Source organism: Sus scrofa, chromosome 18 (genome assembly GCF_054392235.1).
Source record: "Sus scrofa isolate SSC_HxYL_T2T_F1_AM1 chromosome 18, Sscrofa_HxYL_maternal_Yorkshire_Landrace_v2.0, whole genome shotgun sequence".
NCBI lineage: Eukaryota > Metazoa > Chordata > Mammalia > Artiodactyla > Suidae > Sus > Sus scrofa.
This window is the reverse complement of record NC_139400.1, coordinates 19,954,094-19,979,675: the sequence shown is the minus strand read 5'-3', so window position 1 is coordinate 19,979,675 and position 25,582 is coordinate 19,954,094. Positions and strand designations below refer to the sequence as shown.

Genomic DNA, 25,582 nt, shown 5'->3' with positions numbered 1-25,582 from the left:
CGGAGCTGTAGCCGCCAGCCTATGCCAGAGCCACAGCAATTCGGGATCCGAGCCGCATCTGCAGCCTGCATCACAGCTCACGGCAACGCCGGATCGTTAACCCACTGAGCAAGGCCAGGGATCGAACCCGCAACCTCATGGTTCCTAGTCGGATTCGTTAACCACTGTGCCACGATGGGAACTCCTAGACTTTTAACAGTAGAAGAAGAGAGGTGTATTTGTGTGTGTGTGTGTGTATGTGTTTACCATTGACTTCAAAAGGCTTCGTAGTTGAAGTTTGATGTGACTTTAATGCATAGTCTCATTATAATGGTGCTAGTAAGGGCCTGCTACTCAAAATGTGTTGTTCTATTCTCTGATGTCTGAAATTCCTTTTAAAAATTAATAGATGTACAGTTCAATAAATTTTAAAAATTTTATGCAAAATTAAAATTTCTTGAAAACAAGTTTTGAGAACTTGAGATAGGAAAAATCAATACAGTTAACTCTTAATTAGAACAGTGAGGAGGTTGGGGCACCAGCTCTGCATGATTAGAAAGCGGCATGTAACCTTGCATCCGGGCCTTTCCGTTTGCAGAATCAGCCCACCATGGATCAGGTAGTGCTATAGTGTGAGTTTAGTGAAAAAAAATCAATGCATACATGTGCCTGCAGAGTTCGAGGCTCCACTGTAAGTCGTTTTTAGGGGGAAGGGCCTGTTGTACTCAAAACAGGCAGGGCAAAAGTAGGTCAGTAAAACTTTATTCACTTAAAAATTTAACCTAAGGTTTGGCGCTCTTTATGGTGTTAGCTTACAGTTAACATTTGGTATTAATAACAGCAACAGCAAAGTAGCCCCCTTTTTTCTTAATATATATCATCTCAGTCTATACATCATCCTGTGGGACTGGTGGAATTAGTCCTATTTGAAATATGAAGGAACAGTTTCAGTGACATGAAGTAACTCATTAAGTCGTACCCTATTGAGTAGCAGAGCTGGGGTTCAGAAAGCTCACTTGCTGAACACTTGGAACAAGAACATGTCAAATCTTACTAGAAGTAATGCTTTTTCTAGTGATTGCTTTTTGTTTAATAATGATGAAGAATAATAAGAGGGAAATGCGGTAAGTTTTTTTCATTAGAAATAACTCATAGGAGTTCCCGTCGTGGCGCAGTGGATAACGAATCCGACTAGGAACCATGAGGTGCGGGTTCGGTCCCTGCCCTTGCTCAGTGGGTTAACGATTCGGCGTTGCTGTGAGCTGTGGTGTAGGTCGCAGACGCAGCTCGGATCCTTCATTGCTGTGGCTCTGGCTTAGGCTGGCGGCTACAGCTCCAATTAGACCCCTCGCCTGGGAATTTCCATATGCCACAGGAGCGGCCCAAGAAATGGCAAAAAGACAAAAAAAATAAATAAATAAAAAGGAATAACTAATAAAAAATTTGGGTGGGGTTTTCGGGGTTGTTGTTTTGGTTTTTTGTTTTGTTTTGTTTTCTTTTCTTTTTTCTTTTTGGTCTTTTTACAGCCACACCCATGACATAGGTAAGTTCCCAGGCCGGGGGTCAGAGCTGTAGCTGCCAGCGACAATCACACCACCACCAAATCCTTATCTCACTGAGTGAGGCTGCATCCTTGTGGATACTAGTTGGGTTCATTACCGCTGAGGCACCATGGGAACTCCTGGGGAGAATTTTTGATGAAAGCGACACAAAACATTTATCAGTGTGTGGAAGCCTGTAGGCATTTGTAAATTTTGTTGAATAGATTGCCTTGTCAATGACAAAATAGAACAGAGAAAAGCAGTGAGAAAAATAAGAATTTTATGCTACTTCTTATAGAATTTATTTAGGACCAGGTAGAATTTAGTTATTTATTACAGCATCTCATTTCTTTTGAAAGGTGCCTGATTATTATAAAATAATTAAAAACCCAATGGACTTGTCAACCATCAAGAAAAGACTACAGGAAGATTATTCCATGTATACAAAGCCTGAAGATTTTGTAGCTGATTTTAGATTGATCTTTCAAAACTGTGCCGAATTCAATGAGGTGAGAAGGAAGAATAATAATAGCAATGTGAGAGTAACACTAAACCAAATAGCTTATCAGCAACCAAGATCAAGATACTATCATTGGTAGCGTATTATTTCCAAAGTTCAAGTCTGTCAGGGAGTGAAAGAGGCAATTAGGAAGATTTTATCCGCATGTATATTCGAAGGTTTATTATGTGGTGAAGGGAAATGCGAATTACAGCTGACAGCTTGAAACCAGCTTAGAAAATATTGGTTCTAAACCAAAAGTATTCTTTGTCATTCTCATTATCACCTTTATTTCTTGAAATATGGCACTTTCAAACTTTAGTCTTTGTGATGTTGATATTGAAATGTGGAATAAGTTCTTAAGAATTTTCCCCAAAACTTTGTCATCAGTCAGTTTATCAGTCAGACTTACAGCCTTTTGCTGATTTTGGGGGGGGGGTGAGGGGGTTGGTTCTGTGTTAGTCTCTCATTCCAGAGTTCCACATTTCATTTGATCTGTTCTTAAAAATACCTGTTACTTGATTCTGTGATGATGGTGTCTCTTTGATCTCTCTTTGGTAATCTCCGACTACCACCCCTCGTAGAATAATCCAGATGAGTCAAGGCCTTTTATTTACTTTTTATCTGATCTTCTCTAGACTTTGTCTAGCTCCTGACTGTCATTTACTTTATAGCAATACTGTACATACACATTTTCCCCAAAACACTCCACTGGCATTTGTAGTCTTGAGTTAAAAGGGAACAAAAATGGGAGAAATCTACTACTTTTATTGATTATCTACAGATTTTTCTAAATAATATTTTTGCTTTTATTCAACAGCCTGATTCAGAAGTAGCCAATGCCGGTATAAAACTTGAAAGCTATTTTGAAGAACTTCTGAAGAACCTTTACCCGGAAAAAAAGTTTCCCAAACTAGAATTCAGGAATGAATCAGAAGATAATAAATTTAGTGACGACTCAGATGATGACTTTGTACAGCCCCGGAAGAAACGCCTCAAAAGCATAGAAGAACGCCAGTTGCTTAAATAAGCAGCACCACTGGCCCATGCTGGTTTTTAGATTTTTGTCAGTAATTTAACATCATTACCAAGAAGAGTTTGTGACCACTCTTTAAGTTTTTGATGTTTGCTAGACTTGATTTTCTTAATAACCCATTTCTTTTAACCTTACAAGAAAGAACAAAGAAGAGGAAGGAAGGAAAAGGAAGAAAGAAAGAAGCATCAGCAACAAAAGACATTTTCCCCACGTATTGGATTTCAAACTGCAGTCTGGAGCGATAGCTATTCTAGAAAGGAAATAGATGTTGTATGAACTCTAAATTGAAAGTTTAATGGCTTGGATGTGTGCATTAACCCATTTTTAGAAAATACCACTACCCATTAATTATGGACCAACCCATGAGTTAGGTGTACTGTACTTGAGAGCAGTACTCCATGAATGTGAGTGGTAAGAAAGAGTTCTATCCTAGAATGCCCACTGGTGCAACGAAAAAGTAGATTAGATGCTACTACGAAGCACCTGATAGTATATCATGTAAGATGGCAACTGTATTAAAAAAAAAGCAGGAAAACGAATGTTTGATTTTTGTTTTTGTTTTTTTCTTGTCTCTAGAGGTGTTTGGTATAGCAGGTTTTCAAGGCCATTTTTCATACGTTTCTAAGTCTTACCTTCTGCTGTGGAAGTAAGTGTACTTGTTTGGTTTTGCTCTGTGTCTGTGTGGTTTGTTGTTTGCCTTTTAACTGTGCAGGTGACCCTTTTATAATAAGACTCAATTGTTTGCAGTATGGCTTTTAGTGGAACTTCTCAGAATTTGAAATACAGCAGTGTATGCCATATGCGATGTCAGGATTCCTCAACTTAAACCCTATTGGGCATTAAATATAAATTCCCCTGAAAGGGAATAGTTTTTGTGGTTTTCATCTGTCTTCATAATTCCGGATGAAAGTGTGTTGTAGAATTTGGGGCCAGGCAATCGGAAGGAATTAGACTGAAAAATTTTTTTCAGAAGCATTTATTTCCTATTTTTCAGAGTCAAACTGTCAAATTGAGTCTTTGATCTAACTTAATTCTGGGTTTCATTTTCGTTCTCTTAATAGAGATACAAAAGACCTGTCTTCTGAGGGCAAGTATATTCTTAATGGGTCAGAGCTACTTTAACATTCATTCATTCCCTTTACTTGTTAATGTCAAAGAAGGAGATGAGATTAAGATAGAAGAAAATTTTGTGCCACGTGCTAATCTAACATGTGACAGTAACATTTACATGTGGACTTCTTTGTTTGCCAAAGTAAACCTCTATTTATGAAACAGTAAAGGAGGAAATTTTTCTCTTTCGGCTGATAGAATTAAAATAGAGCTGACTTCGAAGAATTTTTACCCTTTGGATCATGTCATCTCTCACGAATTCAACCTAGAGGACTTGCTTTTACCCACATAGCATCATTTCCTAAAATAGACATTTGAAAGTATTCTGTGGCTAAGTCACTGGGTTTTCAGATACTGCTAGAGATAAAATGAGAAAATAACTTCTTGGCAGTAAACTTAGGTTTAGTCCACAATATATCAATCATGTATTAAATGCTTAAAACGTCTTAATTTTCAAAATCGGTTTTTCAGGGTAGTTGTTGTGGTTTTATTGTTTTGAATATGCATTTGACATTCTCCAAAGAAGTTAACAAAATTTACCGCTTATCTTTTTTTGCTCCACCATTTTTAGCACAGCAGCTATGGTAATTCTGCTAGTAAGTTTATTGTTGTTATCTTAGACTGTATTGTTCCTCTGACATTTTTTTTCTTCCGTACTTGTCTCCTGAGTTAAAGCAGGCAACACGGATCGATTTTGAGGATGATCACAAAGGGAAGTAGCACTTAACAGAGAAAAATGTGTAATTTCCTAAATGCATTTGAGCCAGAATTTCTACTAATGTACCCAGAACTTACACTGTTATTTTCAGTGCCGTATTAATCTTTCAGAGCAGTATTCTCTTTCACCTTTCTCATATTTTTGCTGAATGAAAGGCAGTTGAAACCCATCTTTCCTGTAATCAAACATTATACATATTAAAATGTTTCTCTCTCCAAATAGCAGTTTTTTAATGGTCTTTAAAACTGAAGTCCTATGACCTTATTGTAACAAGCACCTGTGTGCCCAGGTGGATCCCAGCACAGTCATCCTTAAAATAAGAGGTAAGCTATGAGTCTGACTATACCACACGCCCATTTGGAGAGCATTCTCCGGGAAAGTCAGTGCAATTCAGGCAACCTTGACCTTAAAGAACTCCAGGAGATCTCCCTCAGTATTTAAAAACCAATAGCCTTGTGTCATAGCTGCAGGACCCCCAATACTGAATGTCGTCACAGGATGAGCTGGCTATGTGGCAGCTAGAATTCACTCAGTTCAACTCATGGAAAGCTTTCTCAGGTGCCATGCATTTGATCTTTCTAGCAATGAAAAAACCCAGTACACAGCGACTTAACATGACTGTGGCCTAGGCTTAATTAGATAGTGTGTACCCTATTTGAAACACTATTGTACGTTAGCATCTGACAGTGCTAATGTATTTTGTCCTTGAACAGGCCCTGCTTATCTTTTCTGAATGGAAGTGTAGCACATTGGAAGGTGCCAAAGGGAAAATGTGCTCTTCCTTTGGTAATTTTACTTTCTTTTCCAAGTTTAGACTTTGCCAAGAATAGACCTCACATTTTACTCCTACACAGTACTATTGATGTAACATAACTTAGCAGTGCTTTCACTCTGCTTAGGATTCACTCCACAGTCCAAAGGGTGAGTGTATAGCCAATTTCTCCATTTGTGGATTTGCATTTCAAATTTCTGTGCTGCTGCAGTGTTTTAAACTTTTAAATTTGGGTTCCATGGAGAGACTAGTTAGGCAATGAAAGGAGGGGAACTATTGTTGAGGCCTGATCTACCAATGAACCTGAATCCCAAAAGTAGATTGCTGCATAGGAGCAAAAGGTTTTTAGGTTTAAACTGAAGCTGTATTTACTTTCTGCTTCTCTGTATCTGTTATGAATGAAAGAAATTGTGTGATCTCATTGACCTTTAAATTACGGACATAACTGTGAGTTCAACAATCTAACTTCTTAGGAAATAGAGGCCCTCCTTTTAAATAACCATGCATATATATATATATATATATATATATATATATATATATATATATATATTTTTTTTTTTTTTAAGCATTTTAGAACCTCATGTAAGTTAATAGGTCATGTCTTTTATATGTATTGCCCCTTCATCTTGGGCGTGAACTTACCGAGTCATAATTCTCGTGTTGGTGGCTCATGTTCTTGAGTCAGAATAGTGCCAGTCAGTCAGACCACAGGTCTCTCCCCCATGAAGGTTTTGCTGATTGTGAAGGACATCTGAGGCAGAGGTCTTTGTGGTTATTTTTAATTTGGGGGAGTCAACTGGTGCTTTGATTTAATCAGTATCATCTATGGTGGATATAAACTGTGAATATTTTACCACAAAGAGGAATTGTTAACTGAGAAATGACTGTATGTCATGCAGTAGACTATTAACGAGTTTGAGTTTCCATGACTACCTTTGTATGCTCCTCTGTAAAACTGATACATATAGGGAAGAGCTACTAGTCCATAAATAGGAAAGCTTTTAAGAGGAAAAAAAGCCCTAACGCATGTGTTTTCACCAGGAGGTAAGTCACTGTTTCCTGCTCCCCTGAACGAACCCAACACCCTGGCAGTAGGAGAACCAAAGAGGCCATGAAAAATTCTACTTGTCTGAAGCCTGTTGGAAGAAGGGGGTGGGGGGAACACAGCAGGGAGTTTACAAGCCACTTTAAAAGTTTACCTGTGTTAATTTCACCTATAAAGTTTGGAAAGTTGTGATTCTCAGATGTTAGAACAATTTTTAAAACTTTTGTATATCAAATAGGTCTTAAATTGATGGGGGTGGGAATAGCCTTCTATTTGATTTTTAAATGAGTTTTTAAACGGAATAACAAAGTCATAATCGAGTCCTTTAAAAAACATGCTTTCTTGGACATGACAAGCTAAACATTTAGCAAAATAATTTCTTTCCTACATTTTCAAATGTGGTATGGAAGAAAGTCTATTTTAATAGCATCTAACCATGCAGGAATATACTTGTGAATTCTTCTTGTTTGTTTGTTTTGGTCTTTTTAGGGCTGCACCTGAGGCATATGGAGGTTCCTAGGCTAGGGGTCAAATCAGAGCTGTAGCTGCTGCCCTGCACTACAGCCACAGCAGTGCTGGATCCAAGCCTCGTCTGAGATGCACCACAGCTCATGGTAACACCAGATCCCTAACCCACTGAGCAAGGCCAGGGATCGAACCTGTGTTCTCACAGATGCTAGTCAGATTCATTTCTGCTGAGCCATGACAGGAACTCCGTGAAGGTGAATTCTTTACCCATGTTCTCTGCTACTTTTTAAACCAAGTCAGGTGAGCCAGAAAATTCAGTCCAGAACCAATGGCTGAAACCTGGTTGTCGTTGAGGGGAGGGGATAGAATATAAGGATCACCCAGAGTTGAGCATGTCGGGAATGTACTGACCTGAGAAGTGGTGTGTGGTCCCAAAGGAAATCGGTCTTGCTCCTTGGAAAGAAGAGGAGTGGCAACAAGCTCAGTAAGTCACCAGTTAGCATGCTTTGCTTATGATTCTGTTTCTTTAATCTGATTGCATAAGGCATTTACTAATGAAGGTGTATCTTAAGAAAGCCCAGGATCCAAAAAGTCCAAGATAAAAGGTTTTGGCATTTACATTACAGAAGGATTTTTTTTTTCTTTTTTTGGCCACTCTAGACTGCTTTGAAGAGACAGGAATCAATCAAATTCTCTTCTATTAGAGGAACTGTTAGAGGAGTTCGGTTGTGGATCAGCAATAACGAACCCAACTAGCATCCGTAAGGACACGAGTTCAGTCCCTGGCCTCGCTCAGTGGGACAGGGGTCCAGCGTTGCTGTGAGCTGTGGTGTAGGTCACAGATGGGGCTCAGGTCCTGAATTGCTGTGGCTGTGGCCCTGCAGCTGGCTGCAGCTCCAATTCGACTCCTACCCTGGGAACTTCTGTATGCCACACCGGCATCCCTAAAAGGAAAAAAAAAAACCCAAACCCAAAAAACTATTAGATTCAGACAAAGTCAACCTCCGTCTTATTGCATAAAGCACAACATGCCTGTAGAAAGATTCCGCTTGTGTTACTTCATCACAGTGTTGTCTTTTATGAGTTCTGAAAGGTAAACCCGAAATTGGTTGACTTCCGTTTCTGCTAGTGCCTGTGCTGCTAAGGTAAGCAATGTACCAGAGTTTATAAGGGATTTTGGACATTTCTTTCAGTATTTCAGTTAAAATTATGTTGATAAAGTTGCTGTAGACCAAATGAGTGTTTTTCTAGGAAGCTTGGGTCCTAGGCAGTGCTAGGCAACATTTTAAAATATCTTAATTCAGGTGACTTCCCACAAGTATTGAAAGTTCCTGAAATCCTTGGGAAATTACTGAAGCTTGAGTTGTGTCAGTGGTCGACCGTGGTTCTCAATACTGCTATCTTTTCATTTTCATTATAAATTGCTACTAATATGATCTTTGGAGTTTTCATTTATGATATGTCACAGGTTGTTTGCCTGACCGTATACACGCAGCCAAGACATCTTTGCATCAAAAATGTTTTGACCTAAAATTTCTAAAAAGTCCACCAAGGTCTGAAAACTAATGAAATGATTAAAGACGCCAGGGTAGGTATTCCAAACAAACTGTATTTAACGTTTCATGAAGAGGGCATCTCCATTCACGAGGGTTCAGAGAACAGCAGAACAGGGAAGGCAGGCAGTTTTTACAGGGTAAAGAATAAGGAACAAGGCAAAAAGTATGGAGCCCAGAGGTCGCTTGGCGTTTGGGGGTTGGCTGACTGGATATACGACATTTCTGTCAAACAGCACTTATTGGAACATGAAAGTCGTTTAACTTTTATTTTGCTTAAGTGGCACTCCTCGAAGGAGGGGCTCCACCTTGCGCTAGAAATTTATTTCAGTAATAGCACCTTTTGTTTATTTATTTATTTTGCCTTTTCTGGGGCCGCACCCTCAGCATATGGAGGTTGCCAGGCTAGGAGTCTAATTGGAGCTGTAGCCGCCGGCCTACACCACAGCCACAGCAACGCAGGATCTGAGACGCGTCTGCGACCTACACCACAGCTCCCGGCAACACCGGATCCTTAACCCACTGAGCAAGGCCAGGGATCAAACCCGCAATCTCATGGTTCGTAGTCAGATTCGTTAACCACTGAGCCATGACGGGAACTCCCAGTAATAGCACCTTTTCATTATCGTCTTGACCATTTGAGAATTTTTGATCAAAAATGTCTGTTGTAGTGTGACTCTCGTAACCATTTCCTCTTTGGGGCTTCGTGTAACGGAAGAGATTTCAGGCTCATACTCTTGGCCTTGGTTATGTTCTTCTGTTCTCTCTGGTTGTTCTGGCCAGATGATGTGTTGGCTGGTCCGTGGCTGCATAGGTGCATGTAAAACCTTCCTGAGAACACAGCATATTAGGGCAGCAATAGTTTTTAGCATCAGAATAATGCCCATGGATTGAAGAGTGTTCCTGAGCCAGGGTTTCCATGTCCCAAACCAGCTGGAATCCATTAAGTCAAGGAATGATCTGAAAGAGGGGGACACTTCTTGAGCCAGTTGTCCTCTGTATTTTGTATAATGTATGATTGTACTTCTCCAGAAAGAGGTATCCAGTGAGCTTGTTCCAGAGAAACTGAGGCATTGGCAATCGGGGGAAATAACTCCAGGATCCCCAACATCACAGCAAGTCTAACCTTATATGTTTGGATTATACGCAGTTTTAAGGGCCTAAGGAATGTGACTAATGCAGTTCCTTTTCCATGCCAGAGCAATGCAGCCTCATAAAGACTTTGGTGGTTTACGAATTAGGAAAAGGATTTCCAGGAAAGGCAGAATCATTTTTGACCTGGTATCCTCTGAGAAAGCAGGCTGTCTTGATGTGGGCTACTGCTCTGAGGGCTCGTGTTTCCATAGGACCAGGGGTCAGAGGCTTCATCCGTTGTGCTTTGACACCTTGCAAGTCGACAGTAGTGTCTGGTCCCAAGTACTTGATCCTTTTTGCTGAAGGATCAGAGTAAAATAATAACTGTCTGTACATGACAAGACACGGTGAAAGAGCTGAGAGAGGTGTACAATCGCATATACCCACACAAATGTAACCCGAGAAGGTTAAACATCCCTTCTCATTTGACTCTGCTTCCTATTTAACGTATCAGACGAACCTAATTAGTTTTACATTTCTCTTTAAGGAGAATGAACATCTTTTGACATCTTCCAGTGGTTCTCTGGAAAATCCCGAAGTTAACTCAAGGTCAAAACCACTTCATTTAGAATTTGACTTTGGGGGAGTTTGTCAAAAACAGCCATTTAACTGAAGTGACTTCAGAGGCATAGTATGGGACTGGGAGCTTTAACATTAAGAAGACCGGGTTTTCTTAAGTAGTCAAAGGATTGGCAAAGACAACATGAAGCACAATAAATTATTGGGTAAGACACAGAAGCTTTGTTTTCTAGGCAGATTACTCAAAGAAAACACTTTACTTACAATTTCTTATTAAGACAGACCAATAATCTAAGAAAACTTTAATAGAATCCAAATTCTAATTCTGCACCAGTGTACTTTAGATGTTAAAATTCACTGGTTTTTAGAACTTAAATCCATTCCAGTCAGCCAGCTTGATCACACATAAAATTCCTTTCCAACGATTTATTTTCAGAGTTCCCGTCATGGCTCAGTGGTTAAGGAATCTGACTGGGAACCACAGGGTTGCGGTTTCGATCCTGGCCTCGCTCAGTGGATTAGGGATCCGGCATTGCTGTGAGCTGTGGTGTAGGTTGCAGACATGGCTTGGATCTGGCATTGCCTTCCAAAGAGATGTCCCTCAGTTCCTTGAAAAGACCCTTCTCAGAGGCGCTGAGAAAGAATGCGTCTTCCTCCAAGATTTTTATTGCCTAGAACCAGAATTTTTGCGATACCTGCAAGCCTTTTGAGATGAACAGGGGGTAGCTTTTGTAATTAGTGAAAAGAAAAGGTGGACTTTTTCTGGTCTTAAAAAGACTCAATGTGTAAGACAAGACAGTTAATTGGGGCTATAGGTAACATGGAGCTGGCCCACCCATCCAACTACCTTGTCTTCAGTTTGCTTCTTTCTATCAGGGAGAAGATCTTCAGCTAAGATAGGAATCACAAGATTCCTATGTTCTAGACTTAGGGTTGTTTGGAATATATTTTCCTCCCCTCTGGATACACAGTTTTATTTTTAGCTTAGAGGAGAGAGGACCTAAACAGTTTCTATATAACTGAGTATCAGCCTCCCCGTAGGCTAATTTCTGACCATTAAATATTTGGGGGGGGGGGCATACCTGTGGCATCTGGAGGTTCCCAGGCTAGGGATCCAATCAGAGATGCTGCTGGCCTACACCACAGCCACAGCCACATCAGATCTGAGCCATGTCTGTGACCTACACCACAGCTCCTGGCAACACCAGATGTTGACCCACTGAGTGAGGCCAGGGATCAAACCTGAAACTTTATGGTTCCTAATTGGATTTGTTTCTGCTGCACCACAACAGGAAGTCCCTGAGCATTAAATTTTTTAAAATTCTGTTCAAATACCTTGTCAAGTTTCAATCTGGACAAATGGTAACTATTGCTGGCAGTATTGAACAACTCCCAAAGATACTACCCTCCCAAGATCCAGGGCGAGTCCCAAAGGTAGCCAAGAGAGGGAAGTACTTAGACCCTTCTGAGAGCTGGCAACAGTTGGTACTCAGCTAGCTGCAAATGGGATGCAGCGGACACTTTTGTCAGACCATATTTTGGGGCCTGATGCTTGAGCCGGGAGAGAAAGGATCAATGGCTGCTGGCTTCCCAAAACCATATTTTCAAGAGCCTGAATTGAGAAGGGAAAGGATGTGAAATTGCTCTTTAGACCCAAGAACTACAGGGATCAAGAAGAGCTGACTCTGTAGGAAGTCTCACTTTGGGCTGGCTGTGCCAGCCTTGCCAGGAGCCCATTCTGTAGACACCCATGAGTGGGGTTCCCAATACGTCTGGTATCTACCACAATTGGACAGAGTTTTCTGTTAGTTTTTAGTTTCTCCTTGGCTAGAGATAGGAGTACTTACAGGGGTGTTCAGGGTGGGCAGGGGGAGCAGATTTGTCTTGGAACTGCAGCAATTTTAAAACAGTTTTAAAGTTATGTTGGATCTTTGGTTTTGATCTTGTCTCTTTACTGTGGAAAGGCAGTTCAATTAAGAGGAGGAATAGACAGTGATAGAGAAGAACTGTTAAGAGTTACATCAGTCTTATCTTGTTTTGTGTTTAAATTTTTCATTAGGCTTTGCATTGACTCTTTCAATGAAATTATTTTGAAATTTTGGAGGCTTTTGTGTGTTTTTATGTGTTTTTTGGGTCTTTTTAGGGCCACACCTTCGGCATATGGAGGTTCCCAGGCTAGGGGTCAAATCGGAGCTGTAGCTGCTGCCCTATGCCACAGCCACAGCCACGCCAGATCCAAACCCATGTCTGCAGCCTACACCACAGCTCACGGCAACGCTGGACCCTTAACCCACTGATCGAGGCCAGGGATTGAACCTGCGTCCTCATAAATGCTAGTCAGATTCGTTTCCTCTGAGCCACGACAGGAACACCTGAATTTCGGAGCCTTTTGGAGGCTTCTGCATACCAATTAGAATCGGTATCTCATTTTGGTTGTTGATTTGGGAACTCTTACTTTGAAGTGCAGTGTCTAATTGGAATGTTCCCACAATGGCCATTGTGATGTTAGGTTGTCTTCGTGAAATTTTGCCGCTTTTTTTGTAGATACCCACAGCGTCCAGTACCACAATGGTTACACAAAATAAGCAGGTGTGCTGGAAGGCAGAGTGCTCAATTGTCCACCTTCCTGTTTCTTAGCTAAATCTTGGTGTCTGGGAGCCAATTTAATACCGAAGAGGGATGTTCTGTTAGGTTGGTGATATTGTTGTATTTTACAGTATACCTCATTGCACAGAACCTTTTTTTTTTTTTTTTTTTTTTTTGAGATTGGCAGGTGGTCCAGTGTCAGTCTAACCCATTCCATGACCACCTCAGCACAGGAGCCTTAGATTTCGGTGGCACATGTTCTTAAATCTTTGGAGTGCTTTAACTATGCCCACCAGTCTTGCAGCTTTGGCTTCCAGATTCCCATTAGCAGTTGATCTATTTAATCCTTAAATGAGAACATTTCTTTGTAGAAGTGACAGACAGCCTAGTGACTTCCGATAGTCTGCCTCACGCTTCTTAGCTTTTGTTGTGCCATTAATTTGAACAGTTCTAATTTCTTGTGTCTTAGTTCTCCAAGTCTGCCAGCACTTGATGCTGTGGCCTTGTTTTTGCATCCCCTAACTACTGCCACTCATTGTGGGGTCCCAGTGTTATTACCATGGAACTTCGGGGGGAAGTGTATCTATTCGTTTGGATCAGAGCTGTGTGGATGCAAACAGCTCAAATCCAAACGTGAACCTTGCCCTCGATTCCCGGGAGAGTCCCAGGGAACACAGAGGGTTCAGAGTAGTGTTCCTTGCCTGGGTGTCTTTTCCTGCAGGCCATGCACAGTCAGCTTTGGATCCCGACTTCTCACCAAAGACTGTTAAAGATGACCAAAGAAGACAATTTAGGGAACCCAGACAAACGCTGACACTTCCTGAAAGCAGGCAGTCTGCATGTGCAAGGGCCCGAAGAACTGCAACACGGGGCTGAAGGCAGGAGGGTAAATAAGAACCAAGGAGGTGAGTACAGAGCCCAGAGCTGACTTGCTGTTTTGCCAACTGGATTTTCTGTGGTCCTGGTCAAGCAGAGCATTTACAGGGCTGTGAAATCTATGTAGCTGTCGTTTGCAAAGGTGGCACCTGGACAGGACTGGCTCCATCTTGGGCCTCGAAACTTATTTCAGCAAAATTAGGACCTGTGAACGAAATTCAACCTATGGCCTCCTTAGCCTGAGAGCTACTATTTTTTTTACATTTTTAAAGGCTGGCATGGAGGGAAGTAGCTGAGGCTGTGACAGACCGTATGTAGCTCAAAGTCTAAAATGTTTCTTTCCTCTTAGGCCCTTTCTAGAAAAGCTTTCCTGACTTCAAGCCATTTGTGCCTGTGTTTCAAGTGGGAATGATTTGTACCCATGTTGAAGCAGTGGTATAAACGCTGTCATACACATAGTTTGCTGGGCTAAGGCATTTCATTGTGGTAGCAAGCAAGTTTTTCCTTTTCCACTGCAAAACGGAGTTTAGTCAGGTCTTTGGGGATCCCAGTTTCAGAAGTCTGCACAGAAGCCTGAGGAGGAAAACTAAATCTCAGTGTCAAAGCTTGGGGGTTTTCCTTCCACAGCATTCCTGTGTGCACAGGTATGACCGTGCATGCACACAGTCGCTTCACAAAGGGCATATGATTACATGATGTGGGAAAGCTTGCTGTACTCTGATTTTGTTTTTTAAAATTGCATCATGGGAATCATAGTGCCCCTATGAAATTACAGTAGAAACAGAATGTGGATTACTTTATTCTCACTTTCTATGGTTATTACATACAAGACTCAAATGAATTTAAGCATATTATTTTAGGGATATTAATGAAAAACGCTTAAACCATGGAGGTTGCAATTTATGCTAATTTTAATTGTGAATTTGATGATTTCTGTTTTGAAACGTTTAATAATACCACCTCAATTCATGTCTTAGCTGCAAAATTTCAGTCCAAGTTGTGCTATAAACCTCATGGGAGAATGTCAAATATGTTTTGTCTGAGATTTGTTATTTGTATAAACATTAACAAATTTCAGAAAAAGCCACCCTCCTCCACCCATCTCCCAGATACACCCTTCCAACCTTAATTATTTTATAAAAGTATCGATCTCTTCTAACTAACTTATTCTTTTCTCATGTCTGATGTGTCAAAATAATTTCTTAATTAACGAATAGCATACAGAAATTAAATCAGGTTTTAAAAAAATGTTCTTCAGCTCTCTGTGAAGATAAAAATGCATTTTTCTTCTCTGGTAGATGTAGGTTTGCAGGTCTTCATTTAATTTGCTGGAACAAGAAGTAATTTAATTAATACAATTTAATTTTTCTCCATTTACATTCAGCTCTTTGGCACTAAAAACTAGTGCTAGAAGGTTCTTTAATAATAAGCTGAGAAGGAATGAAGATCCTAGCAGTTACCCTTGTGTACCTGACAGTGCAAAGGTACCTTTATGACTCAGTTATTCTCGTGCAATTGTGTGATCAAAATGTAAGTTCCTTAGAGTAATTCTGAAGTGTACTTAACTACTCTTAAACTATTGACCAGATTGGTTCATTCCCATTATGGGAGATACTGGAGTTCCCGTTGTGGTGCAGTGCAAACGAAATCTGACTGGCAGCCAGGAGGACGCAGGTTTGATCCCTGGCTACACTCACTGGGTTAAGGATCCTGCGTTGCCCTGAGCTGTGCTGTAGGTCATAGACATGGCTTGGATCCCACGTTGCTATGGCTATGGTGTAGGCCAGCAGTTGTAGCTCCAATTGGACCCATAGCCTGGGAACCTCCATATGCTGTGGGTGCGGCCCTGAAAAAAACAAAAACAAAAAAAACACATTATTGGGGATACTGTCTGTATTACTGAAAGTTTAAAATGTTCGCATATTTTAAACATTTCTCGAAGTTTTACTACATCAGAAACCAGGTAGTTTGCTATGTTAAGTGCTCGCGACACTGAGATATATACCTGTACACCCTTTTAAGATTTGCCCAAAGACATTGGCAGGCAGAGCCATCAAGGCCTATATGCCCATAGAACTGTATTTACTGGATCCACAGGTTGAAGTTGTAAGGTACCGGAAGCAGTGCGTCTCGTCAACAGACCTGCAAAATTATTTCACTACAATACTAATTCCAAGTCCTAGTGAAAAAAAGGAGAGGGAATGTGGAGATGGCTTGAATGGCAAATCCATAAAGCAGGTTAGCTGGTAAGCCTGGTTTCATTTTATATGTATTCTTACTACCTTTAAAACAAAACCACTATGGAAAATTAGCATAAGGTTTAGCATCACTTAATTTTGCAATAAGTTTAAATTCCAGTCACACCCTATCTTAGTGTTTTCCTTTACAAGTCACTCAACTTTCTTTTGCCTTTGTTTCCTCATCTGGGTGGAGGATGGATCAGTCCTTTTATTTAAGACTAAAAGGAATCTTTGGAATCATCAATGGGTGATGGGTGATCAGTGGGTGATGATTCCAATGATTGCTTTTAGTCTTCAAAGAAAAAAAAAAAATGTTTATGTAGGTTCCAAGTAAGGAATCTTTTTTAAAAAAGCCCCTAAATTCATGATGACATAAGAGGAACTTCCATCTTCTCGCAGACAACGAAACACACCTAACTGATCTTTGCCAACAGAAATATTAACATGTGTCTATAGTTCACTATAAATAGGACAGCAGAGAAAGGCAGGCCACATTTACCAACTGAAGCATGTTGACTTCACAGCCTCATTAAGATGTGGCAGCTCAGATGAACCAAACTACAGTTAATCCTTGAACAGCATAGGTTTGAACGTGCAGGTCCACTTTTATGTGGGTTTTTTTTTGCAACTGTAATCCATGGTTGGTTGAATCCACAACTGCAGATACGGAAGGCTTAGTGTAAGTTGAACTGGGATTTTTGACAGCCTGGAGGCTTATTGCTTCTAAGCCCCCTCTAAGCCCCCTGTTCAGCCTACAACCATAAACACCTAATCCGGACTGCCCTTCCCCTTTCCATGTGCACGCACCTACCTGCAGCAAGCCTTGTGCTCAAGGCAGGGAACCAACATAGCTACCACCTATCCTTACAGATGAAGCCGACCAGAAGGGCAGAGGGCGAGGAGAGGCCCTCTCTGAGAGAACTTTGCCCCTGGGAGCTTACCTTCTACTTTTGGGGTATCCTTTTTTCTGTACTTCCTAGCTTTGTATCTACTGACTATTAGTATTGGATGGCCACTGGTGCAACACTGAAGTTTGTGACTCCACTCTTAGCACAGGCAGCTGATGAACCTGTGTTCCGAATGGCCATGCAAATAGTTTCTGCTCATCTGGCCACTTTTCGCAGCAACTCTTAAAAAGCGGGGAGGATAAGAGGCTGAGGTGTCTGCAGTATCATTCTCTCCAGTCCCAGTTCAAGCTACACCTTTTACAGCAATCAAGGTTTGAATTGAATAATCAGCTTCTTTACCTTCAGTGCTGCTCAAAGGTACATGTAGCAGCACTGGATACTCAGTGTGTCCACCGGCACCCACTGAGCAAATGTATGTTAGCAGACTGGGGCATCAGTATGTCTGTGGAAAACAATTTCCCTACATCAAGTGCATTTCCTTTGGTCAAAAGGTGTTACTTTGAGAATACTTGATCACTTACTTGTAAGGCCCGTCCTTTGGTCTCAATGGGCAGAGTAAAAGCAGAAATGGCACACACAATACAGACAGATGAGAAGAGACACAGGGCCCCCAGGAACGACGCACTCATAAGAACCTGCAAAGCACAAGGCATGACTCAGCATATGGCGCCCCAGTCAGTTGGTCTTTATGTCAAAAGAAAAATAAAGATTCATCTCATCAAATACATAAATGAAAGCACTTGGCAGCCATTCTGTAAACTGCATTGCTGACGTCCTAGATCTGTCGTCTGGGTCAAGCTGTTATAGGCATTTTGTGTGGCTTCCATGACCCAAGTCCTGTGGGAGTAGAGGTGGTCCCCTGGTCTCTGAAATGATGCTTCCTGGCTCAAAACCAGCCAAATGGGGACTTCCTGTAGCAGGAAGTTAAAAGAGATGGGAGTTAAAAGTCTTGGGAGGAGAAGGGAACTGTGCCAAGTGGGATAAGAATCCGACTGCAGCAACTCAGGTCATGCGGAGGCGAGGGTTCGATCCCCGGCCGGGCACAGTAGGTTAAAGGATCCAGCCAAAAGAAGACTTACTGTGGAACAATGGATATCAGACAGAAAGAATGGATTTCTACCAGCTTCTCCTTTGGCCTGGACCTTCTCATCCTTGTACTGGTTACTTTTTATTATTGTTATCTTTTAAATTGATTCTGGTTACTTTAGACATCTTACTTCACACGTCAGCCTCCCCAGGACTTTGCCCAGAGTGAGCCAAAAACCAAGCACTTGGTAATTGGTAACTAATCTCACAAGGATGGTTAACTGAAATGAGTAAGGAACAGCCAGTCTCTCCTGAGTCACACAATATGGCAATCTGGAGAGAAGCAGAAATTATGGGGTCTAGGCCCACCTCTTCACCTTAAAGATGAGCCTAGAGTAAGGGCTAAGTGACTGTGCAGAGTCATAGGTAGATCCCTGACACATCATAGATCCCTAGTGTTGTCACCATGACAGACTTGCCTGAGGTGCACAGTCGAAGAGCCCATCCTGCGCATACGCCTACACGTCGTCCAAAACTAAAATATCCCATTTGTCAGGCAAACAGAACCCATGATGTCAACCACGTGAACGAACTATTTTGTAGTTAACCTACCCAGTGATAGGTATTATTTTATGCTTTTATCTCCCCAAATGAAATAGTTAATTTTCCCCAAACAGGAGTTTGGGGAACCAGGCTCACAAAAGGGGAGAAGGAATAAAAACCACAAGAGACGAGACAGTCGGAACCATGACCCAGTGATGCCACAGTTAGTCATGTGTCTGCCTGGCTGCCATGGCTGCCACTTGTCTTTTGACACCAAAGTTCTCACCACCACTACGATGCATTCTTAACCACCTCATCTCCTCTGCACCAGATCCACATTCCAAGATGGTGAGAGGCCGTGATGAGTGAAGTTTAGGTTACAGAAATGCTCTACCAGCAAGGATCAGGCAGAGTAATTCCTCCCCTCTTTGACTTCCCTAGAGGGATACAGCAGGACTCAAGCAATCCCATCAGTGTTACCAGGTATTCTTTTTGGGTTTGTTTTTGCTTTTTAGGGTCGTGCCCTCGGCATATGGAGGTTCCCAGGCTAGGAGTCTAATCCGCTGTGGCTGCCGGCCTACACCACAGCCACAGCAACAAGGGATCTGAGCTGCATCTGCGACCTACAACCACAGCTCACCGCAACGCCGGATCCTTAACCCACTGAGTGAGGCCAGGGATCAAACCCGAAACCTCATGGTTCCTAGTTGGATTCATTTCCGCTTCTCCCTGACCGAAATTCCTTCTTTCAGTAAATTCCTTTCTGCCTAAGTTAACCAAAGTCAAGTTCTGTTCCTTGTGATCAAAAGCTCCAAGTAATGACTAATTATAAAAATCACGCAGGCGTTCCCACTGTGGGTTAATTATCCAGCTTGTCTCTGTGGCGGCACTGGTTCTATCCCTGACCCAGCACAGTGGGTTAAAGATTCAGCATTGCCACAGTTGTGGCATAAGTCATGTCTCTGGCTCTGATTTGATCCCTAACCTGGGACCTTCTGTATGCTGCAAGTGCAACCAAAAAGAATTTTTTTTTTTTTTTTAGGACTGCATCTATGGCAAATGGAAGTTTCCCAAGCTAGGGGGTCAAATTGCAGCTGCAGCTTAGAGCCACAACAACTCGGGATCCGAGCCAAATCCACCACCTACACCATAGCTCACAGCAACGCCGGATCCTTAAACTCACCAAGCGACGCCAGGGATTGAACTCCTGTCCTCGTGGATCTTAGTTGGCTTTGTAACCCACTGAGCCACAATGGGAACTCCCAGTAAATAAATTTTTAAAAAATAAAACCAGCTGGCCAAAGAGCAAATGCAGATGACTAACAGGCACATGAAAGGATGTGTGACATCACTAATCATCAGGGCAGGGCAAATCAAAACCACAAGGAGATACCACCTCACACCTGCCAGGATGTGATCATCGAAAAGTACACAATAACAAATGTTGGCAAGGATGTGGAGAAAGGGAACCTTCCTATGCTGTTGATAGGAATGTAAATGTGTGCAGCCACTATAGAAAACTGCAGATTCCTCAGCAGACTAGAACTACCATGTGACTCAGTAATTCTACTCCTGGGTGTATGTGTCCCCCCCCCCCCAAAATCCAAATAAGCCCAAAACACTAAAAATCATCTGGGAATTTTGTTGAAATGCATTTTTCAGGCTCCACTGCAGATTCACTGGATCAGAAACAAAGATCTGTCATCTTCTAAAAATCAGCCCAGACCAGGGACCTTTTACACAAATGATAAAATGTTCAGCTAGAATAAGACAAGGATGCCCGCTCTCTCACCACTTCTTTTCAGCACAGTCGTAGCCATAACAATCACCCAAGAAAAAGGAATAAAATCACCCAAATTGGAAGGGAAGAAGTAAAATTTTCATTATATGCAGATGACATAATACTATATATAGACAACCCTAAAAAATCCTCACAAAAACTATTAAAACTGATGAATTCAGCAATGTAGCAGGATACAAGATTAACATACATAAATTCGTGGCATTTCTTTACACTAACAATGAAATATCAGAGAATGTAAATAATACCCTTTAAAATCACACCCATCCACCCCCCCAAAAAAAAGAAAAAGAAACTTCTGAATAAACCTGACCGAGGAGGTGAAAGACGTATGCTGAGAACTAGAAAACATTAATACAGGAAACTAAAGAAGATTCAAACAAATGGAAAGTTATCCCATGCCCTTGGATTGCAAGTTAAAATGTCCATACTACCCAAAGCAATCTACAAATTTAATGTAATTCCTTTCATATTACCCAGGACATTTTTCACAGAACTAGAATAATCCTAAAATTTTCACAGAACTAGAATAATCCTAAAATTTATATGGAACTGTAAAAGACCCAGAATTGCCAAAGCAATCTGAGAAAAAAATTCAGTGCAGGAGGCATAACCCTCCCAGACTTCAAACAATACTACAAAGCTACAGAAATCAAGACAGCATGGTATTGGCACAAAAACAGACATACACATCAATGAAACAGTATAGACAGCCCAGAAATAAACCCATACACCTATGGTCAATTAATCTTCACAGCAAAGGAGGCAAGAATATAGAACAGGGAAAAGAGAGTCTCTTCAGCAAGGGGTGTTGGGAAAGTTGAACAGCTGCAAGTAAATCAATGAGGTTATGACACACCCTTGCATTGTATTCAATGTATCTTAAATACAATATATCTTAAAGACTTATATTTAAGACAAGACACATTAAAACTAGAACAGAACATAGGCAAAACATTCTCTGACATAAACTGTACCCGTCTCTTAGGTCAGTCTCCCAAGGTGATAGAAATAAAAACAAATGGGACCTAATCAAACATAAGCTTTTCCATAGCAAAGGAAACCATAAACAAAAAGACAACCTACTGACTGGGAAAAAATATTTGCAAACGAAGTACCTATAAGGGCTTCATTTCCAAAGCAGCTCATACAGTTCAATAACAACCAAAAGAAAATCGAAAAAATGCATAGAAAACCTAAATAGCCATTTCTCCAAAGAAGACAGAGAGATGGCCAATAGGCACATGAAAAGATGCTCATAATTGCTGATTATTAGAGAAATGCAAATCAAAACTACAAGAGGGAGTTCCCAGTGTGGTACAATAGGATCAGCAGTGTTTCTGGAGGGCAGGGACACAGGTTTGATTCCCAGCCTGGTACAGCGGGTTAAGGATCTGGCACTGCCTTGGTTGTGGTGTAGGTTCCAACTGTGGCTCGGATCTGATACCTGGCCCAGGACCTCCATATGCCATGGAGCAGCCAAAAAAATAATAATATACATAATACAATGAGGTAGCCTTTCATACTGATCAGAGTGGCCATGATTAAAGTCTACAAGTATTTGAGAGTGGGCAAAGAAAAGGGAACCCTCTCACACTGTTGGTGGGAATGTAAACTGGTGCAGCCCTCATGGAAAACAAATACGGAGGTTCCTCAAAAAACCGAAAATAGAGTTGCCATATAATCCTGCAATCCCACTTCTAGGCATATACTCAGACAGAACTACAATTTGAAAAGATACATGCACCCCTATGTTCACAACAGCAGTATTTATGATAGCCAAGACATAGAAACAACCTAGAGGTTCATCAGATGAACAACTGATCAACAGATAAAATGTGGTGTATACACACAACACACACACACACACATGCACACACGGAGATATTACCCAGCCTTTAAAATGAAATAATGCCATTTGCAGCAACACAGATGGACCTAGAGATTAACATACTAAGCATAGAAAGAGAAAAATAAATACCGTGTGTCACGTATATGTGGAATCTAAAATAAGACAAAAGTCAACATATCTGAAACAAAACCAGACTCCCAGATATGGAGAACAAACTTGTGGCTGCCAAGAGAGGGGGACTAGGGGAGGGAAGGATTAGGATTTTGGTTATTAGCTGAAGCAACTGTTACACACGGGATCAACACCAAGGTCATGCTGTACAGCACAGGGACCAGTACCTGTGATTGATCCTAATGGGAAAAAGTATGAAAAAAAAGATGTAACTGAATCACTCTGCTGTGCAGCAGAAATTAACATGACATTGTAAATCAACTGCAATAGCTGCTTCATTACAGTTGATGTACAATGTTCTGTCCATTTCTACTGCACAGCACAGCGACCCAATTAGACATTTACATATTCTTTTTTTTTACCTTTTTCTCCATCGTGTTCCATCACAAGCGACTAGAGATGGTTCCCTGTGCTAGACAGCAAGATGTCACTGCTTATCCACTCCAAAGGCAAAAGTTTGCATCAGCGAACCCCATACGCCCAAATAATTTTTAGAAATTAAAAAATATTAAGTCTACAAATAACGAATGCTGGAGAGGGTATGGAGAAAAAGGAACCCTCCTACACTGTTGGTGGGCATGTAAGTTAGTGCAGCCACTATGAAAAACAGCATGCAGTTTCCTCAAAAAAACTAAAAATAGAGTAACAATGTGACCAAGTAATCTCACTCCTGGGCATATTCCCAGACAAAACTATAATTCAAAAAGAAACATGTACCCTGGAGTTCCTGTCGAAGCTCAGCGAACCCTGGAGTTCCTGTCGAAGCTCAGCGAATCTGACTAGTATCCATGAGGATGTGGGTTCGCTCCCTGACCTCCCTCAGTGGGTTAAGGATCCCGAATTGCTGCAAGTTGCCGTGTACGTCGCAGATGCAGCTCAGATTTGGCATTGCCATCAAAGCAGAAACAAAAACAAAATCATGCACCCCTATGTTCACAGCACCACTGTTCACATTAGCCAAGACAAGAAACAACTTCAATGCCCATTGACAGATGAGTGGTTAAAGAAGACGTGGTAATAAAAAAATGGAATACTTACTTTTTCTTTCTTTCTTTGTTTCAGCTGCACCTGTGGCATATGGAAGTTCCCAGGCTAGGGTTTGAATCAGAGCTACAGCTGCCGGCCTACACCACAGCCACAGCAACGCAGGATCGAGCTACATCTGCAACCTACACCGCAGCTCACGGCAACACTGGCTACTTAACCCACCGAGTGAGGCCAGAAATCGAACCCACATCCTCATGGATATTAGTTGGGTTCATTACCACTGAGCCACAACGGGAATCCCATACTTATTCTTTAAAAAGAACAAAATAATGCCATTTGCAGCAACATAGATAGAACTAGAGTTTACTGAACTAAGTGAAGTCAGAAGGAGAAGGACAAATATCCTATGATATTACTTATACGTAGAATCTAAAATATGACACAAATGAACGTATCTATGAAGGAGAAACAGACTCACAGACAGAACAGACGGAGGGAGGGATAGTTGGGAGGCTGGGGCTAGTAGATGCTATCATATATGGAAGGACGAAAGGAATACACAGCGAGGGTCCACTGTAAAGCGCAGGGAACTGTATTCGATATCCTGAGACAAATCATAATGGAAAAGAATAGAAAAAAGAATGTGTATATATTTATATACCTGTATATGCATCTATATGTATAACTTTGCTATACAATCAACCAGTACTTCAATTTAAAAAACAGTTTCTGTCCGAGACAACAATCCTAAAGTTTTAGATACCAAAGAGCTTCAAAAGATATCCTTTCAGTAAAAATTGCAAGGAGAAACCAAACTACATATAGTTGTAGACTTAAATACCCATCTCTCAACAACTGATAGAACTACTAGACAGAAAATCAGCGGGGATGTAGAATTTTATGACACCTTCAACCAAAAGGATCTCAGTGACCTTGATAGAACACCCTACCCAACAAACAGCAGGATACACATTCTTCTCTGTCCATGGAACATTCACCAAGACGGACTTCATTCTGGGCCATAAAATTAACCTCAAAAGACTTCAAAGAATGGAAATCATAGAATGTATTCTCTGACTAAAATGGTATCAAAGCTAGAAATAACAGGTAGCAGCAGCATCTCCAAACACTTCTGAACAATCCCTGGATCAAAAAAGTCTCAAGAAAATTAAAAAATAGTATTAAGGATCCGCAATACAATCCTGCTGTATAGCACTGGGAACTGTATCCAGTCATTTATAATAGAACATGATGGAGGATAATATGAGAAAAAGAATGTATGTGTGTGACTGAGTCACTTTGCTGTACAATAAAAAATTGACAGAACACTGTAAACCAGCTATAATGCAAAACAAAAATCATTTAAAATTTTTTTAAAAAGAAAAAAATAACATTGAGAAGTATAAGAATACAGCGTATTAAGTTTGTTGGACACAGCTAATATGAACAAAAATACAACGCTCAGGAATAAATTTAAGAAATGTATAAGACGTGAAAAAAATTACAACTCTACTAAGGGACATGAGAAATTGAATAAATTTTCTTAGTTCTTAGAAAAATGCAGTAATTTTTAAAAAATAATTCTTAAAATAATCTGTAGTAATTTTTTCTTTTTTTGTCTTTTGTCTTTTTAGGGATGCACCTGTGGCATGTGGAGGTTCCCAGGCTAGGGGCTGAATCAGAGCTGTTGCCACCAGCTCAACCTACACCACAGCTCACAGCAATACCAGATCCTTAACCCACTGAGTGAGGCCAGAGGTCGAACCCCCAACCTCATGGTTCCTAGTTGGATTCGTTTCTGCTGTGCCATGATGGGAACTTTTTTTTTTTTTCCCCCAGAATCTGAAAATTTTAAAGCTGTGCAACTCCAACCCAGCAATTCCATTTTGGCACATGTCCAGTCCCTGGCCTGGGAACTTCAGCATACTATGGGCATGGCCAAAGAGAACGTTAAAAGTTTCATAACAGAAAAATCAGAAAATAAAAATCTCAAGGTTCCCGTCATGGTGCAGTGGAAACAACCCACCTAGGAACCATGAGGTTGCGGGTTCGATCCCTGGCCTCACTCAGTGGGTTAAGGATGCAGCGTTGCCGTGAGCTGTGGTGTGGGTGGCAGATGTGGCATGGATCCCGCATTGCTGTGGCTTTGGTGTAGGCCGGTGGCTATAGCTCTGTTTAGACCCCTAGCCCGGGAACCTCCATATGCTGTGGGTTC

At 41.2% G+C, this 25,582-nt stretch overlaps 2 protein-coding genes across 21 annotated transcripts in view; one reads left to right on the top strand and one right to left on the bottom strand.

Annotated features, from left to right (window-relative positions):
* The window catches only part of TRIM24 (tripartite motif containing 24), a 96,261-nt gene extending 91,159 nt beyond the window's left edge, over positions 1 to 5,102 (top strand). For all 4 annotated transcript variants that reach the window (XM_021079189.2, XM_021079187.2, XM_021079188.2 and 1 more), the window contains 2 exons: positions 1,880 to 2,029; positions 2,840 to 5,102. In XM_021079189.2, the coding sequence (XP_020934848.1) occupies positions 1,880 to 2,029; positions 2,840 to 3,049 (360 nt within the window). In that variant the 3' untranslated portion in view covers positions 3,050 to 5,102. The remainder of the gene's footprint in view (positions 1 to 1,879; positions 2,030 to 2,839) is intronic.
* Positions 5,103 to 8,760: 3,658 nt separating this feature from the next.
* Positions 8,761 to 25,582, bottom strand: part of SVOPL (SVOP like) — an 82,607-nt gene continuing 65,785 nt past the window's right edge. For 9 of the 17 annotated variants that reach the window (XM_085005324.1, XM_085005317.1, XM_085005322.1 and 6 more), the window contains 2 exons: positions 17,509 to 17,622; positions 14,733 to 15,167 (listed from right to left, as the gene is read on the bottom strand). In XM_085005324.1, the coding sequence (XP_084861450.1) occupies positions 15,156 to 15,167; positions 17,509 to 17,622 (126 nt within the window). In that variant the 3' untranslated portion in view covers positions 14,733 to 15,155. Of the gene's footprint in view, positions 10,158 to 14,732; positions 15,168 to 17,508; positions 17,623 to 25,582 lie in introns of those variants that run through there. The other 8 variants (XM_085005313.1, XM_085005321.1, XM_085005309.1 and 5 more) reach the window with 1 other exon arrangement.